The sequence below is a fragment of the Microtus ochrogaster genome, assembly GCF_000317375.1.
Source record: "Microtus ochrogaster isolate Prairie Vole_2 chromosome 14 unlocalized genomic scaffold, MicOch1.0 chr14_random_3, whole genome shotgun sequence".
Lineage (NCBI taxonomy): Eukaryota > Metazoa > Chordata > Mammalia > Rodentia > Cricetidae > Microtus > Microtus ochrogaster.
Window position 1 is genome coordinate 12,894,480 of NW_004949098.1, and position 16,784 is coordinate 12,911,263.

The 16,784-nt window shown below is 49.3% G+C and overlaps 1 protein-coding gene across 1 annotated transcript; it reads right to left on the reverse strand.

Annotated features, from left to right (window-relative positions):
* Window positions 1-640: 640 nt before the first annotated feature.
* On the reverse strand, window positions 641-13,572 carry Cd8b (CD8b molecule). The gene is made up of 5 exons (XM_005364764.1): window positions 13,530-13,572; window positions 10,405-10,764; window positions 7,277-7,366; window positions 2,335-2,424; window positions 641-681 (listed from the first exon to the last, which is right to left on the reverse strand). Exons 1-5 carry the CDS (start codon window positions 13,570-13,572, stop codon window positions 641-643), a joined length of 624 nt encoding a protein of 207 aa, XP_005364821.1.
* Between the last annotated feature and the right edge of the window lie 3,212 nt (window positions 13,573-16,784).

The window sequence follows — 16,784 nt, forward strand, 5'->3', positions numbered from 1 at the left end:
TGCACCAAGCCCCGAGTTTCATCTTCAGTGCTCATATACCAGGAGGTGGAGGCAGGAGGATCAAAACAACAACAAATCAAATACTGTCCCAAAACAACAAATCAAAGGCAAGAACACTGTCTGAGTCTGAGGATGAGATCCTAGACCAGCAGTTGAGGATAAACCACAGCCTCTGTCTTATACAAACCTTGGGCTCTTGCTAAGAGTTGATAGATACAGTGGACCATTTTTTTTTTCATGTATTTTAGATGTAGCTGGCTAATTATTTCTGATGTAGGGTTTGTAGCCCAGGCTGGCTGGTACTATATAGCAGGGAATGGCTTTGAATTTTTATTTATTTATTTACTTATTTATTTTTGTTTTTTGAGACAGGGTTTCTCTGTATAACTGCTCTAGCTGGCCTGGAACTCATAAAGTCACAGATATTGCCCTGCCTCTGCCTCCCGATTGCTGGGATCAAAGGCGTGCACCATCACGCCTGGTGACTTTGTGTTTTCTAGTGCTGGGGTGTTGGGAGTAAACCACTCTACTTGGTTTCCACAGTGCCGGGGATCGAACCCAGGGCTTTGGGCGTGCTAGGCAAGCTCTCTGCCCAGTCATCCACACTCTCAGGCCCCCGTGACGTTTTGGAGATCAGCACTTACTGTTTCATGAAGCGAATTCGGGCTTTCCTGCGAAGGCCTGGAGGAGCAGAGCAGAGAAAAACCAGTCAGCACTGGTTGGTGGATAGCTAGGGTCAGTCTACAGAGTCCGAGAGGAAGATAGCAGGGTTAGCCAACACCACATCTGGGGTACTAGGGTGGGCCCCAAATTCTTCACGTTTCACACTTCTGTTGTTGTTTGCTTTTATAGGTTAAAATATTTAAAATTATTCATTCGTTCATCCATTCATTCCACATTTTTAACAGCCTTGACACATGCTCCCAGATCCTATTCCTACTACTATAGCCATCTTAAGTGTGTAGAAACTGAGGCACAGAGCTTGTGAATTGTCAAACAACTTGCCTAAAAGCTGTGTAGTTAGTGCCAGAGTTTTAATGGAATTCTTCTGCTCCAGTTTGTACCTTAAGTAAGCTTTCCTGGAGACTGGAGGGGGCGGGGCTAGCACAGTGGTGGGATACAAGGCCTTGGGATCGAATCTCAATAGCACAGAATAAATGCCATTGCCTTTTGCACCAGGCCAGGCACCAGACCTCAGAGGGCATCCAAAGCAGCGCATGTGTGCTCCTGATGGGATGCAGGAAGGAAAGAGAAGTGTATTGTTGTTTACTTCACAGAATGCTTTTATTTGTTTTTGAAACAGGATCCTAAGTAGTCCAGGTTGGCCTCAAACCTCAGATTCACTGTGCAGCCAGGCTGGCCTTAAACTCCTAATCCTTCTTCCTTTACCTCCCAAGAACTGGGATTGCAGGCCTGTGTGCTTGGTTCAACCCGACCACTGGGGTTCTTAACGGGGTACACAGGTTTGTGGGTGAGGATAACAGTCTGCCAAAGTGTTCATGCCCTTGGCTGCAGTTCTCTGGGGAGTGGACCCACAACTGTCAGAAATTCACAGAATGCTGCGACCTTGGAAGAGTTGAGAGCCTCTGATGTGGCTGGTGTCTCTGATGTTCTCGTCCCTTCATAGATGCCCAGGGAGGAAAAGGGATGTACTCAAGGCTGCAGGGGTGAATAGAGGGACCACGGGTGGTCTGGCCTCTCCTCTGCTTTCCTGTCCTTTCTATGAGGCCAGTGCCTGCAGAGCCCAGGGGGACAGAGGAGCCGAGGGCACAGGGGGCAACAGCCATGTGAGTCTCTCTGCAGTACCACCGAGCAGGGGTGTGGACACACACACTTCTGGGAACACCACACAAAGGCCACAGATAAGGTCTTTGGGGCACTGGGCTTTCATGTCTACCGACCATAAGCACCCATCTATGCAGCCCACGGACCCTGAGGACATTGCAGATTGCATCCCTGGTAGGTGGCAAAGTTCTATGCTTGGGTGTGCAGTTGAGACCCATTGATGACAACACGAAAGTCTTTTGAGGAAGGAGTATTTCAGTGGGCTCGAGCCTAGGGTTCATCTGACTGCAGACACAGGTTGAGGCTCACGTTGGCCTCCTGGGTCTGTGGGGCGTTGTCTCATGGGAGAGAGGATCCAATAAGCCCCGGATCCAAGTTGCTTCCCTCCCTCAAAGTCCCTCAAAGACAGGAAGAACCATTTGCAGAGCCATACGGTTTGTTGGGGGCAAATTTGTCCTTTACTCTGCTGCCCTAGTGAAGGAAGTAGGCCTAGGTACACTTCAGGGAGGGAAATGGGGGCTTCACAATATCCTGGAAACGTCAACTCACAGTGAAAGTGGACAGCCACACTCAGGGACACCAGCAGAACCAGGATGGAGGCCACCAGCAGGCTGAGGGTAACGAGGCCACACGTCATGCCTAGAAAAGACACACATGACACATGTTACGTATTCAGTACGGATTGAGACACAGGCAGGGGCAGGCCCTCCTCCCAGAGGGTGCCACTGGTTGACTTGTTGTTTGCTTTTGACATGGGTCTCACTAGGCAGCCCTCATTTGGTAGCCCTGGCTGACCTGGAACTCACAGAGATCGGTCGGACTTCCCTACCAGAAGGTAACCCCACTGGTTGTATTTTTAGCATACCTCCTTCTGGTTGATTTTGAAATTCACTTTAAATAACACGGAGGTAATTTTATATAGAAAATGTCTTGTTACATCCATACTTTTAAAGTGTCAGTAAAACTGGGAATTGTTTATGTTCAAAGGAAGTAGATACATCTCATGCCTAGTAATAAAATTTCACTATTCATTAGAACAACCCTTTATTTGGATTTCACAATATACAGCTATATTTTCATTGTTCTTTGCACCTGGTTGGAGTTCTCAGAGAACAACATTAATGATTTCATAATCTTCCCCTTCACATCTAAACTCACAGGCATGCTCATATACATACGAGTATGTGAGTGTGCATACGTGGTGTGTGCACATGTGTGTGAGCACAGAGGGCCAAGAAGGATAGTAGGTGCCCTGCCCTACCACCTCCTACCTCGTTCCCTTGAGAGAGACAGCATCTTTCACTGAGCCTGGTGCTAGACCAGAGGCCAGCACACACCCCGAGTCTCCGCCCTCCCCCTCCCCCCCAGGGCTGGGGTACAGGTGTCTGTCGCCATGCCCAGCTTCTCATGTGGGCACTCATGGTTTAAACTCAGGGCCTCATGCTTTCACTGCCAGCACTCTGCCCTGAGAAACCATCTCCCTGACCACTGTCTTTGTGTTTTGATTTTAAGATTCCCTTACCCCAGACTGGTCTCTACTTCACTGTGGTCAAGGATGGTCTTGAACTTCTGATTCTCCTGTCTCCATCTCTCAAATACTGGAATTACACTTGTGGGCCGCTATGGCCACTTCTGCTAGGGATTGAACCCAGGGCCTGTGTATGCTGGGCAAGCATTGAGCTACATCCCCGGCCCCTCAGTTTCTCCTTTTTAGCACAGTGGGTTGTACTGTGTTCATTTTTTCCCCCTGCAAATGCATCTCTCCCGATTCTTTAATCACACTGGCATGTTCTTTTCCCCAGCAGAGACACAGGAGGTCCTGGGGACAGCCGCCAGCGGGAACTTAGCTGTCTCCTGTTCTTTACTTTTAGAAACAGCCCCATAGAGAACGTTCTGGCACGTTTCTGTATGCAGGTGCCTTCCTGAGGCAGAAGCTGAAAATGAGGACTACAGAACCACAGACTTTGTCCATTCTGGTTGCATTAGACTGCCAGGTGCCTCTGCTTCCACTCCTGCCCAATGGCACCTCACTGGCCCTTGTTAATGCACCTCACTGGCCCTTGTTAATGCACCGTGTTCTAGCTTTCGTCAGTCTAGAGAGTTTACCTCAGTCCTAATTCTGAGTGGGCTCTGGCCTGTTTGCTTGCATTAGCCACTTACAGATCATTCTTCTGTGATTTGGGTATCTATTCATTTTTCTAGTTTTTGCATCCTATTGAAGCTGGGTGGTGGTGGCGCAGCCTTTAATCCCAGCACTCGGGAGGCAGAGGCACGTGGATCTTTGAGCTCGAGGTCAACCTGGTCTACAAGAGCTAGTTCCAGGACAGGTCCCAAAGCTACTGAGAAACCCTGTCTCCAAAAAAAAAAAAAAAGTTCTAGAACCGTCTTCAATAGTCTCAGATCAGATCAGCCCTGTAGTTGATCTCCTTAAAGGGCTGAGGTGCAGAGTCAAGCCCCAGGTTTGGGTTCTTGGTTGAGAAGTCCAGAAAACCCTCTGCCTCTGCAGGTGACCGAGGAAGAGAATTTCAACCAGGTGCATACCATGCACTATGCGCCAGGGACAGCGCTAACAGAAAGCTTCAGTTTTAGAGGGCGGAAGGCAAGGAGTGGTTTCACCGCTCCCTCTCACTCTGTAGTTTTGAGAACGCTGGGCTGGGCTGGGCTGGGCTGGGGACCTAGCTCAGCTGGCAGAGTGCGGATGAGACTCTTGCACAGCGTGGCGAATTGAATTGACCAAGGCTCACCCAGTGGGTGAGGTCCAAGTGAGCCTATTGTCACAGGTAGTGGTTAGTTTTAGAGCAGCGGAGGAGGAGAGGCGAGGACAAGGGAGGCTCCTGCGGAGAGACCACCCTGAAGTGGAAGCCAGAGAAGCATCATGCTGTTTGGGTTGGAGGAGCATGGCTATTTATCCCAGCTAATTGCTGCCTCTCTCTATATAAAGGCCTCTTTCTCCTTTCTTACTTCCTCTCTCCTTCCTTTTCTCCCTCTCGCTCTTCTCTCTTCCCGTTTATGTGTGTATATGTCGATGCATGTATCTGTGGGTTTTTCATTCAGGATCTCATTCTGTAGATCAGCCTGGCTTAGAACTTACTACGTAGTCCAGGCTAGCCTCAGACTTACACTGATCCTCCTGCCTCATCCTCTGGAGTGCTGAGATCACATGCAAGAACCACCATGCCTGGTTTATTTATTTTTTGAGACAATATCTCATTATGTTGCTCAGACTACTCTCAAATTTATGAATTCAATAATCCCCCTGCCTCAGCCTTCTGAAAAAACGAGGCCAACAAAGGCTGTATTTTGTGGGGTTTATACTTTTGTTTGAGACAGGGTTTCAAATAACCCAGACTGGTCTCACTTGCATTGTAGCTGAGGATGATCTCAAACTCTTGGTTGATTGCTGGTCCCACCCTCCCAGATGCTGGGATTGTAGGCATAAGGCACCAAACCCCTAGGAGACCTCAGGAGGCAGCCCCCTCCCTGTCTCCCTGACCCTGCGGGGGACGCTTCCTCTGGGGCTTTTCTGCCAGCTGCACCCAGTAGTCCTGGTGATGTGGTTTGTACTCTGGGTAGTGGCAGATGGAACTGTTTGTCACCAGTAGCTTTTGGGGGGTGGAAGTCAGTATTTTTCCAGAGCACATTTGAGCTTATGGCTTCAAAGGTACACGTGTGCCTGCTCCAGATGAGATGTCTGGCGTTCACTTGCTAGCTTGTCAGACCCCCACCCCCCGCCCCCGTTGTGCTAGCTCCTCTGCTAGACATTGAGAGGGAGAGAGTGAACCGCTGGTGCTTGACCTGGAAGCTTTGTTTGCTGACAGCTTGATTGTGATATGATTTGCAAACCAGAAACTCCACCTGTTTGTAGAATGTTGAGCAGGGTGTACATGTCTGTACTCCCAGAACCTGTGTGAGCCTAAGGCAGAAGGATTGGGAAATTGAGGACAGCCTGGGTTAAAGTTAGCTCCAGGTAGCCAGGGTCTACGTGAAAAAGCCAAGCCTCAGAGAAAACTTAGAGCATACGCAATGGTTTTTAGTATCTTCCTAGAGAGGTGAAGCCATCAATCACGTCGTCTAACTTTGGGACACTTTGAGAGTCCCAGAAAAACAAAACTCTGTACTGTGAAGATTTTCTCATTGCTCCCCAATGCACTACCTTCAGGTAGCCTTTTATCTATTTCTGTCTCTGTGACCTTCATCCCCATGGATGGTTCACATCTATGGAGCCACACAATTTATGGCCTTCATTGCTGTCAAGATAGGGTTCTCTATGTAGCCCTAACTGGCCTGGAACTTGCTTGGTAGACCAGGCTGGCCTTGAACTCAGAGATATCCATCTGCTTCTGCTCCTGGGTACTGGGATTATGGGCCACCCCACCTGGTTAAAGTGTGTTGTGGGGTTTGTTTTTGGTTTTTGTTTTCCATAACTAGCCTTTCACTGTGTGTTGTCAAGATTCACCCAAACTTAAGCATGTATCAGTATATTATTTGGGGGGAAGGTGTTGCGACAAGGTCTTACATAGCCCAGGTTAGCCACAAATATGGTATGCAGTTGAAGATAGCTTTAAACTCCTGATCCTTTGCTTCTACCTTCTGAGTGCTGCAATTACAGATGTGCACCACCACATCTGAACTCACTCTTTCCTGCTTTCTTCCTTTCTTCTTCATCAGGGCTTCTCCTAATAGTTCAGGTTGACCTTGAACTTGTGATCTTGCCTCAGCCTCCTGAACGTTAGGACTACAGGCATGAACTGCCATACCTAGACAGTACTTAACTATTTTTTTAAGCTACATTTATTAATTGACTGAGTATATGGTGTGGACATTTGAGTGCCGTGGTGTGCACGTGTGAAAGTTAAAGGAGAACTTGCAGGAGTAAGTTTTCTCTTTCTATCATGTGGGTCTCCTGCACTGAACAGTCAGGCTCGGCAGCAAGGGCTGCTGCTTTCGGAGCCATCTTGTGAGCCCAAGTACTTCATTCTCTATGTGTCCGTGTATTGTCTGGATCTTGTTCTCTCTCTCTCTCTCTCTCTCTCTCTCTCTCTCTCTCTCTCTCTCTTTCTTTTTGGAGCTGAGGACTGAACCCAGGGCCTCGCACTTGCTAGGCAAGTGTTCTACCACTGAGCTAAATCCCCAGCCCCCTGTATCCTGTTTTGTTTGCCTGTGCATAGTTGAGGAACATCAGGGTGTGTCTGCTTCTCTGGCTATAATGAATTGTGCGGCTGTGAGCATTTGTGTGCGGTGTTCGGGTGGCTGTATTTTCCTTAACGTCTTATTCTGGGATGCTTTGTGAGTGTGGCCTCACTAGACTGTGACTTGCTGGCATATTCATCATCCCTTTTGTTGACACCAGCTTAGAGCTAGAGAAATAGGCAGCAGAATGAAGACTCGGCAAGAGTTTGTAACAGAGAAAGGAAGGGGTGAAGGAAAAAGGGGGGGAGTGAAAGTGGGGAGCTGCCCTTTTTTTCTGTGGATGCAACGATGGAAAACTTACCGGTCTGGGCCTTTAATCTGGTGACTGAGCACGGTTTCCTCTTGAGGGCAGTCGTCTTGGTGGGCTGGGCAGTTGTAGGAAGGACATCAACTACAGAAAGAAGCAAGACCCATACGTCAGCCACGTAAGCAGCAATTCTCACAGGCAGATTGTGTGCCTTCCTTCCAGGGCTGCCACAGGGCATCAGGTCCCAGGGCACAAGAATTCAGATCTGATTTCTCAGTTCTCAGATGAATGTAGAGCCTATGTATGGGTGTAGCCTGGTGTCCTGGAAAGAGGCTATGGAGCCAGCAGACATGAGCAGAGCCCTATGTCATAATCAACAACTGTGCAGCCTGGGCTGTCGTCTGTTCCTCGGCTTCCCATCTGCTGTAACGATAACTACTGCCAGGCGGTGGTGGCGCACGCCTTGAATCCCAAAACTCGGGAGGCAGAGACAGGCGGATCTCAGTGAGTTCAAGGCCAGCGTGGTCTACAGAGTGAGTTCAAGGACAGCCAGAGTGACACAAAGAAATCTTGAAAAACAAAAACAAACAAACAAACAAAACCCCCAAACAAAACAAAAAGATGGTGGTTTCTATTTTGTTGTGAGATTCAAGAGAGCAGAGTACCTAGCAAAGCAGGCAGGCAATAGGCATGACTATGCTTGGCAGATCTTGGGTTGAGGTCCTTGGTCCAGCCAGGTATAGCAGCACACATCTTTAATCCCAACACTTGAGAGACAGAGGCAGGTGGATCTCTGTGAGTTCTAGGAAGCTCATCTGGTCTACATGACAGCTGGGGCTATGTAGAAATACCCTACTGCAAACAAGACAAAGCAAAGAAGACCCCTTGGTCCTTTGCATGACCAAGCTCTCAGCCTCCTTGCCAGGCCCTAAGCCAATGGAAAGAAGAAGGTTGTTCCAACATGAGCACTCCAGCTAAGAGAGGTGGGTCAGTGAGAGGCTGGAACTCCAGGCCCTTCTCCTTGTCTATCTCACACCCAGGGGTTGGGAGAGGGATAGGAGAGGACAGTCGGACATGTTGAGCAGGGAGACCATGAGGCTCTGAGACGGCCCTTCCTCATCTCACACTGAGGGGTTGGGAGAGGGAGGGCGAGGGCAGTGGGGCTGAAACATTGAGAAGGGAGACCATGAGGTTATGAGGTGTGGTGCGCCGGACCACCCACCCTTAAATTTTGCTAACCAAGGAAACGAATCTCCTGTACCCTACATCCAGCGAAGTAGTAGGAGAGGGACTAGGAAAAACCGAAAGATCATTTCCCATATCACCTCTGACAAAGCATTAATCGCATTAGGTCACTGCAAGGCTTTTGGCCATTGGCACCAGGGAGCTGTTTTAAAGTGACAGCCAATAGCAGTGACAAGGTCCAAGGGTCTGGACCTGCCGAGTGTTGAATCCTTTTGTGCTCATGACTCCTAAACTGAGTCCATTTGCCTCACCTCACACTCAAAGAAGCAAGAGTCTCTTGGCTGTTCTGTGTCGAGCCTAGCAGGGAGCTAGCTGGAGCTGCTCCAGGCTCTTGACTGGCACAGCAACCTGGGTCTGCTGGGGGCGATCGGGACAGGATGAGGTTTCTCTGTTTTAATTTCATCTTGCTCTAAGTCAGGTTTCCTTCATTCCTCCGGATCTGTGAGTTCAACTCTTTCTCTCCCTCTGTCTCCTCCTCTCTTTTTTTTGGTGGGGGGGGGGGGAGGGAACAGGTCCTTGGAACCCATAGTGTACTTGAGGACCTGAACGAAGCCTGTTTTCCCCAACACTCTCTAAACCACCCAAGCTTCTCCTCTAAAACTCTTGGACCCTCCAGTCTGGCAGGTAAGTTCAGGCTCCGGGTGCCCTTGTCACAGGGAAGACACTGCTGATCCTGGGCAGCTGGGCAGCACACAGGACTCAGAAACATGGCAACCAGGCTAGATAAAGAAGAAAAATTACCTGCTTTTATTTCATGTCCACCTTCCTCTGACGCTGAAGCACTGGGAAGGCATGGGGATCATAGAAACAAAAGCAAAAAAACAAGCGCAACCTGACCTTACTCCTCCCCAAACCGCGACCATATAAGACCAGAGTAGCGAGGCTATGGAGACCTCGCCCTATTTTTGTTTTCCTTGTTGCTTTTCATTATAACTCTGGCCTTATCCCAACCATCTCTATACCCCCTAGCCCGAGTGACCCTACTTCTGGGGATAGCTGGGGTGCTCTTGTGACTTTCAGCCCTCAGGCGAGTGGGAAGCAAGACAGTGAGAAGCCCGGTCCTGGGTTGAGCTGGAGAAAGAACCACAGCCAACCGCTGGCCTGACAGAATCTACAATGATCACTTTCCACCCCAAGGGGTGAATCCTTACTGTCCAGGGTGTCTAGTCTGAACAGAGATGTGCTACACAGAAAATAGGCACCAAATGCTCTGTATGAAAAGTAGGTTACCTGCCAAAATGCTAATACTGTTTCGGTAATCTGGGCTCAATAAAATGTGAAATTCATTTCACTTATTTCTTATTACTTAAATTCCTCTCAGAAAACAAAATCATGTCTATATAGTTTGCAAGGTACTTCTGCATATGATCGTTTAATTAACAAAAAGCACAGCTTCCAAGAACTAGAGGTGGGCCAGCAGCTGCCTTGTACAGATTTGGAAATTGAGGCTGTGGGTGGGGGGAGGCATGCAATGGATTGGTAGCCTGGCTAGGCCTGGGGTGCAGTTTCTTTATCTCCCTGAAGCCCCAAGAGTGGAATTGAGCCATAGAACCTCACAAAGAATGCTCAGGGCAAGTGCTTCTCTCTCTCTCTCTCTCTCTCTCTCTCCACTCAGGGTTCCTGAGATTGTGTAAGGGCAGAAGACCCACTCAGTCTCCATCGGAATCACAAGCACCCACTTTTGACTGACCTGTCTGTTTTCACCTCATCTGCTTCCCATCCAAAGTGCAAGTGGAATATACCATTTGCTGGGTGGATGGCAGCATTAAGGGACAAGGCTACATGCAATCAAAGGTTGCTTGGCCTGGGTAACTCTCTGTGTATTTCCTATTAGTCTTAAGGTGGCATGATTATTCATGACTTCAGAGTGAGGCTGTGTGTGTGTGCGTGAGTGCACATGCTCATGGGCTCCTTCATAGCATTGAAAGCATTCTTACCCACTCTCAGCTCTGTCCCTTTCCCAAAGATCAGCTGGGGGCTCCCGATCATCATGCAGAAGTAGGTGCCACTGTCCTCCAGCTTCAGTCTTGTGAGGTTGAGGTTGGACCGGCTTAGATGTGAAAACACAATCATGTGCTCCTTCTTCACCCCTTCACCGTACACAGCAACTCCTTTGGAAGGGTTCCAGGAGACCAGGAACTCAAAGCGCTTGTCCTTGGATCCCCGGCGCTGTCTCAACCAGTAGATGAGTGAGGTCTTAGAGAGGGTATTAGCTTCGCAGGATATTTCTAACGCTTGACTGGTTAGAAGTGTTTTGGAGTCAGGGGTCTGAACGAGGGCAGAGCTGCTCCAGAGAGCTATAGGAAACCAGAAGAAGTAAACCAGGCTGGTTATACACATGAGTCTCAGCTCTCTGTAGGCTGCAGCAGGATGATCAGAACTTCAAGTTTGGCTACAGTGAGTTCAAGGCTAACCTGGGCTACATGAAAACTTGCTTTTAAAAAAAGAGTAGGGCTCGGGAGATAGCTCAGCAGCTAAAGGTGTTTACCATCAAACCTGATCTCTTGAGTTCAACCCCTAGAAAGAAGGAACAGAAAACACTAGCACACATTTCTGTGCGCAGTGGTGGGGCCTTGGAATCATGGTGAGTTTGTGCTGGAGGCCATGACAGAAGAGTGCCTGGAGAAAGAGCCGGGTGTTAACACCAGTCAGTGTGTTCAAATTCACAGACATTGCCTACACTGGAGGTTCGCTGTGCTCGCCTTTGCCGAGGCCCTGGCTGACGAGCTATTGCCACCTGTGGCTCTGGGCGTAAATCATTTTAAGCTAGTCTCAGACTGGCTCCAGGATGTTTATCCCCCTTCCCCAGATGAGCAAACACTGGCATGAAGTTAACTTGTTTGGAGTCTCACTGAATTCAAATTCAGAGAGCCAATGTCGAAAGCCAAAGCCAGTTGCCTGCCTCACCCTGCAGTGGCTCTGCAGAGATAAGCCTTTGGTAGCTCTAGGCAGTCAAAAGGACATGGGGCAAGCTGAGAGAGGACTTTGGAGTCACAGGCCCAGTGAAAGGCTGGTTTGGACAACGTGAGATTCTGGACCTAGTTAAAGGCACTGCCAACCCTGGTAGGTCCCGCAGGGAACCTGTCACTGACTTCTTGCCCCTCAGGGCAGGGCAGTCATTACAGAGACCAGATTGACAGTCCATTTGTCTCAGATGAAAAAACTGGGCAGGCAGAAGGAGTTGCAGGCATGGCTGTGCAGACAGCTTTGCCCATTAGCAGTCACGGGACCTCAGAGGTCACCAAGTCCGGGTCTCCTGTGAAGAAGATCAGCTAGGCCTGCCGCGGTTGTCCTGCTTGCTCTGAGGATTGGAAAGAAAAGAAAAAAAAAGGCAGGCATGATGGTGTGCACTTGAGAAGTTGAGTCAGGAGGCTTGCTTTGTGTGAGAGGTCAGCCTGAGGTCACTACCTAGTGAATTTCAGGGGGAAGAAGAGGAGAGAAATCATACGTGAAGGGCGACACTCATACGTGGACCATGGCGGTGCCTGTGTGAAGCAGACAGGTGAATTCTGCCGGCAGGTTTGTGGTCTCAGGAGATGTTCTACACATCCAGTGAAGTCTCAAGGAGTCTCCCACTAAGTTTCTTTCACATCCAAGATCATGTGAGTTCCAACAAACCCGCGTTGAAACAGAAAGCCTTTTTCTTTGGCTTGGAGCCGAGGGCCATGGCCAAGATATAATACAGAGGACAGGACCGGCTAGGCAGAGACTGGAGGGTGTGTGAGCCGGGAAGAATCAGCTGCTTGAGTTAATGGCGCCATCACGGTCTCTAATTGTGGCTCAGGCCTTCCGGCCCCATCACAGCCTTCCCTAGGATTGATGTGATGAACTAAACCCAGAGTCCACCCCGGACCACTCTGAGCTTCCCCTGCGGCTCAGGTATCACTACATCTCCCTTTCCCTGATGGGCTACGGTTTCTCGCAGCCATTTGTATTGCTTTGGTCACTGGCCAAAGTGAGGACATCGGTCTGTATGACGGTGCATCAGGCATAGCCTGTGCTGTCTGATTTAATCCTTTACACGGGGACGAACAGAGCTCGAGGGAAAGAAAGGCACACTCAGGGTCACACAGCCTGCGTGCAGTGGACTCATTCCCAAACCCAGGCCATAGGCCTTGAGCGAATGAACTCAGAGCCCCTGAACTGAGGAAACCTGCACACAAAATGGAGCCACAAATATACAGACAGCAGGAACCCTTCCAAAGAGCCCAGAGGACATGCACGGCCAGGCTTTTGAAGTCACACACAATCTCATTTTATCAGTTTGGTAGCCCAGGATTCCATTTTCTGAGGGACCTGGCATTTCTAGAATGATCAGCAGTAGCTTTAGAGGCTTAGATTGCCTCCTTTTCATTTGTGACGTAGTTGAGCTAACCAGGTCAGAGGCAGGGGCTGGCATGCCCCATCTCCGTCAACTGTGTAATCAGTTTTGGACTTTAAGTGGTGCCAGACCAGCGAAGATTTGAGGAGTCTCCCTCTAAAAAGCCCGCTGACTGGGTCTGATCACAATGACAGACTTTAGACGGCATGTCTGTGCCAGCCCCAATATCCATGCTGCTTCTTGGGGGAGCCGTGCTACACAGGACCCTGACTCCAGAGGACACTGGAGAGTAGGCGGGCATAGTGAGCGCCTTGCCAGAGCCAGCTACAGCAATGTCTGTCCAGTTCACTAGAAGCACTTCCCCGGAAGTAGTAAGAGTGTGTCTACAGACCCTGGGCCAGATGGGGCCTCTGGGAGCTGCATGGGGCACTTCCCTGTGAGCACCCTGAACAACTGCGTTTCCTCGTCAGTTCTGGATTTCTCACTCCTCTTTATTTCTTCTTCCTTTCCCCTCTCCCCTTCTAGTTCAGGCTGTGGGACAGAGCTGGCATCTGCCCTAGTTCCTCAGGCGTCTCTGGGAAATGAGCTCCTGAGAGGATTCTCCCCATGGTCAGGGCCTGTGCCTCCCTGCCTGCCCCGTTCAGTCAGCTGGGCTCCTGTCTGTTCCTCCTGTTGCTAAGACTGCCAGCTCTAAGTGCCCTGCTCCAGTGCAGGCTTGCGCTACCCCGCTCTGGGTCTTACCTGCCAGTTTCACACTGAAGACCAGCCAGAGCCATGGCTGCATCTTGGTGCTCGTGGGGATGCCTGCTCCCTCGGGGCTCCGTCAGGGTGGGTTAGGAGCCAGAGTAGGCCGGTGAGGCACCCTGACTGCAAGGAAGGTGGGGTGCTGATGCAGTAAGAGGGCGGGGCCACCAGGGAGGGGGCAGAGGCATGGTGTGTGTGTGTGTGTGTGTGTGTGTGTGTGTGTGTGTGTGTGTGTGCGCGCGCGCGCGCATACGCCCTTGACGGCCTTCGTCTTCATCCTTGATGGCATCAAAGGCTTTGACTTTTCAAAGAGGCTGCCAGGACTCTGCTTTCTGGTCAGGAAGTGACAGCTCTCAGTCAGGCCAAGCAGTTACACCTGTGTAATACCTCTTTCCCTGGGAAGGGCCCAAGACAGAACCCAGATTACCCAGTGACAGCTGGGAGTGCTGAATCAGAGGTCAGCATTCTCCAGGACTCCCGGCTCTGTGAAGCTGGGCTAGCCTAACTCAGACACTCTTTCGTTTCGTTTCCTTCTGAGCAGGCTGGAAGAGGGGTACATCTTGGTTTGAGGACAGTTCATTGTGGTTGGGAAGATGTGGTGGCCAGGGACAGAGGCTTTACATCTGTGTGACTCAGGAAGGAGAACTGTGGAGAATCTTCTAGTGCCAGAGTTCAGCTGGCCCTGGAGTGAAGGAGACACCCTGTGAGGGGTGAAGGAAAGCTAACTGACACAGAGAAATGAGAGCTGGGGTGCTGTTGAGGGGCTCAGCCCTTGCCTGAAAGTAAGACAGAGGCAGACCCCGACCTTCAAAGCCCTAAGGATTGGGGCACCCAGTGTCTGTGTGTCTCCCCAGTCCTGTCCTGCCTTACAGCGTTGTACGCCTCGGGGCTTCTTTACCAGTTTTGAGATCAAAGCCCCATAAAGAATCTGGGGAGAACTCTTATTAGGGAGACCTGGTTTGGCCTGCGGAGGTTGGCAGAGGTGAGTTGAGGAGGGCTGTAGGGGGGGAGAGGGGGAGAATGGATCTTCGATGATCTGTCTGCCGGGGAGAAGGAGGATGAAGTCTTGAGAAGATCCTGCAGAAGGCCGCGAGTGGCAGCAAGCACCAGCCAGGCAGGCCATGCACACTGGGCGCTAAAGGGTCAAAAGAGGGAATGGGGCATCACTGGAGGCTAAAGCTGGCAGCGGGGTAAAACCACAGTCCCTGTAGGGTCCAAAGCCGCTATTCTTTCCACCCCACTCCTTCGGGTCCCTGGTGACAGGTATCGAAGAACCGAGGTGAGGAAGAGGAAAGTGGTCACATCGTGAGTGCAGCTCTCTGACAGCCCGCTGGTCTCCGCCATAATGTCCTATTGTCATTGTTCCCCAGAGACTCTACTTAGCCCTGGATGTGCACAGGGTGGGTAGTCCCAGGAAAACCACACAGCAGCAGTTTAAACCACGTAAAAGTCACTGATCCCAAAGTGAACCTTGTGAAGGTTGATCTGCGTGCCAGTTGATCCGTGAGTGGTCTGTTCGCTCCCCGTTGCTCCTTGTGGTCCGTTTGCTCCCCGCTGCTCCGTGTTCCAGGGTCTGGCAACACTCATCTTCTGAGACTCTGAATTCTCCTGTTCATCACAGCAGAACTGGACAGCCTCTGTCCCTAGGAAACTGCCTCTTTGGTTTTTAGAGAAGGGGTTTGGCCCAGGAATGACTGAACTCTTGATCCTCCAGCTTTCTCCTCTCCTTTCTCCTTCTTAAACTCTGATTGTGACCCCTTTCTGACCCCCAAATTCTTCCATGTCCCCAGGTATACAAAGCAACCACTTACTGATAACTAATCATAAGCGAATTTGTTTATTCTACTTTTTAAAAAAATTCTATTGTGTGTTGGTGTGGGTGCGTGTATGTGTTTGCCCTCAGAAGCTAGAAGAGGGCATGAACCACATGACACAGGAGCTCAGAGCCTAACCCAGGTCCTTTGGAAGAGCATTGAGTACTCTTAACCACTGAACTGTCTCTCCAGCTCCCAATAAAATTGTTTGAAATAAGCAGGGCAGTGGTGGCGCACGCCTTTAATCCTAGCACTCTGGAGGCAGAGACAGGTGGATCTTTGTGAGTTTGAGGCCTGGTCTACAGAGTTCCAGGACAGGCTCCAAAGCTACGCAGAGAAACCCTGTCTCACAAAAGCAAAAAAAAAAAAAAAAAAAAGTTTTGAATAATTTCTTTGCTGTACAAATGATACGATGTTACCATTTATTAATGTTGAAAGCAAATTTTCATACTACAGAGATGGACCTATTTGTTTACTTTTACATGAAGAATTCAATCTGGCCTAAATGTTTGGTACACAGGACATAGACCATCAGAATTGAATGACATTTTGATTTTATAATTGTCAATTCAGAGAAAGCTGCTTTATATAAACAGAGCACAGAATGGCAGAAGTATGTTTGGGGACATTTTGGAAATTGTTTTCTTAATCCCAAACACAAATCCACGTAATGATTTAAAACATTTTTTAAAAGATGCATTTATTTTACTTTATTTTATGTGTGTGGAGTGTTTTGTCTGCATGTGCATCATGTACATGCCTCGTACCTGTGGCAGTTAAAAGAGTGTTGGATCTCCCTGGCACTGGAGTTACAGAAGGCAACTGCCACATGGGTACCAGGAACTGACTGGGTCCTGGGTCCTCTGTAAGAGCAGCAAGTGCTCTCTATCTTACACAGAGTCATCTCCAGCATCTTGGTTTTGTTTTTGTTTTGTTTTGTTTCTATTACTGTTGTTTTAAATAAAACCCAAGTCAGCAACTCAAACATCAATTTAAAAAAAAGTCAAACATTCTAGCTGGAGGGTGGTGGTACACATCTTTAATCCCAGCACCTGGAAAGGAGAGGCAGGCAGATCTCTGAGTTTAAGGCCATCTTGATCACAGAATTACAGGACAACCAGGGCTGTTGTTGCACAGAGAAACCCTACCTCAAAAAAACAAAACCAAAAAAAAAACCCAAACAAACAAAAACAAACAAACACTCTAACCCCAATACAATAAAAAATACACTAACTCAATATTTAAGTGATGATGATGGGAAAATATGAAAAGTTCTGTGAGTAAGCCATGGCATTTCCATAAGAGCATCATGAACACAGTGCCCAGCACGGAACTGTCTCAATCAGACTTCGGATGCCAAAGTTCTGTGGCATGATGGCATGTGCAGGGCTAAGTGCCCACTTCATGTGTTCAAAACCAAGGTGGCAGAGCCATGAGA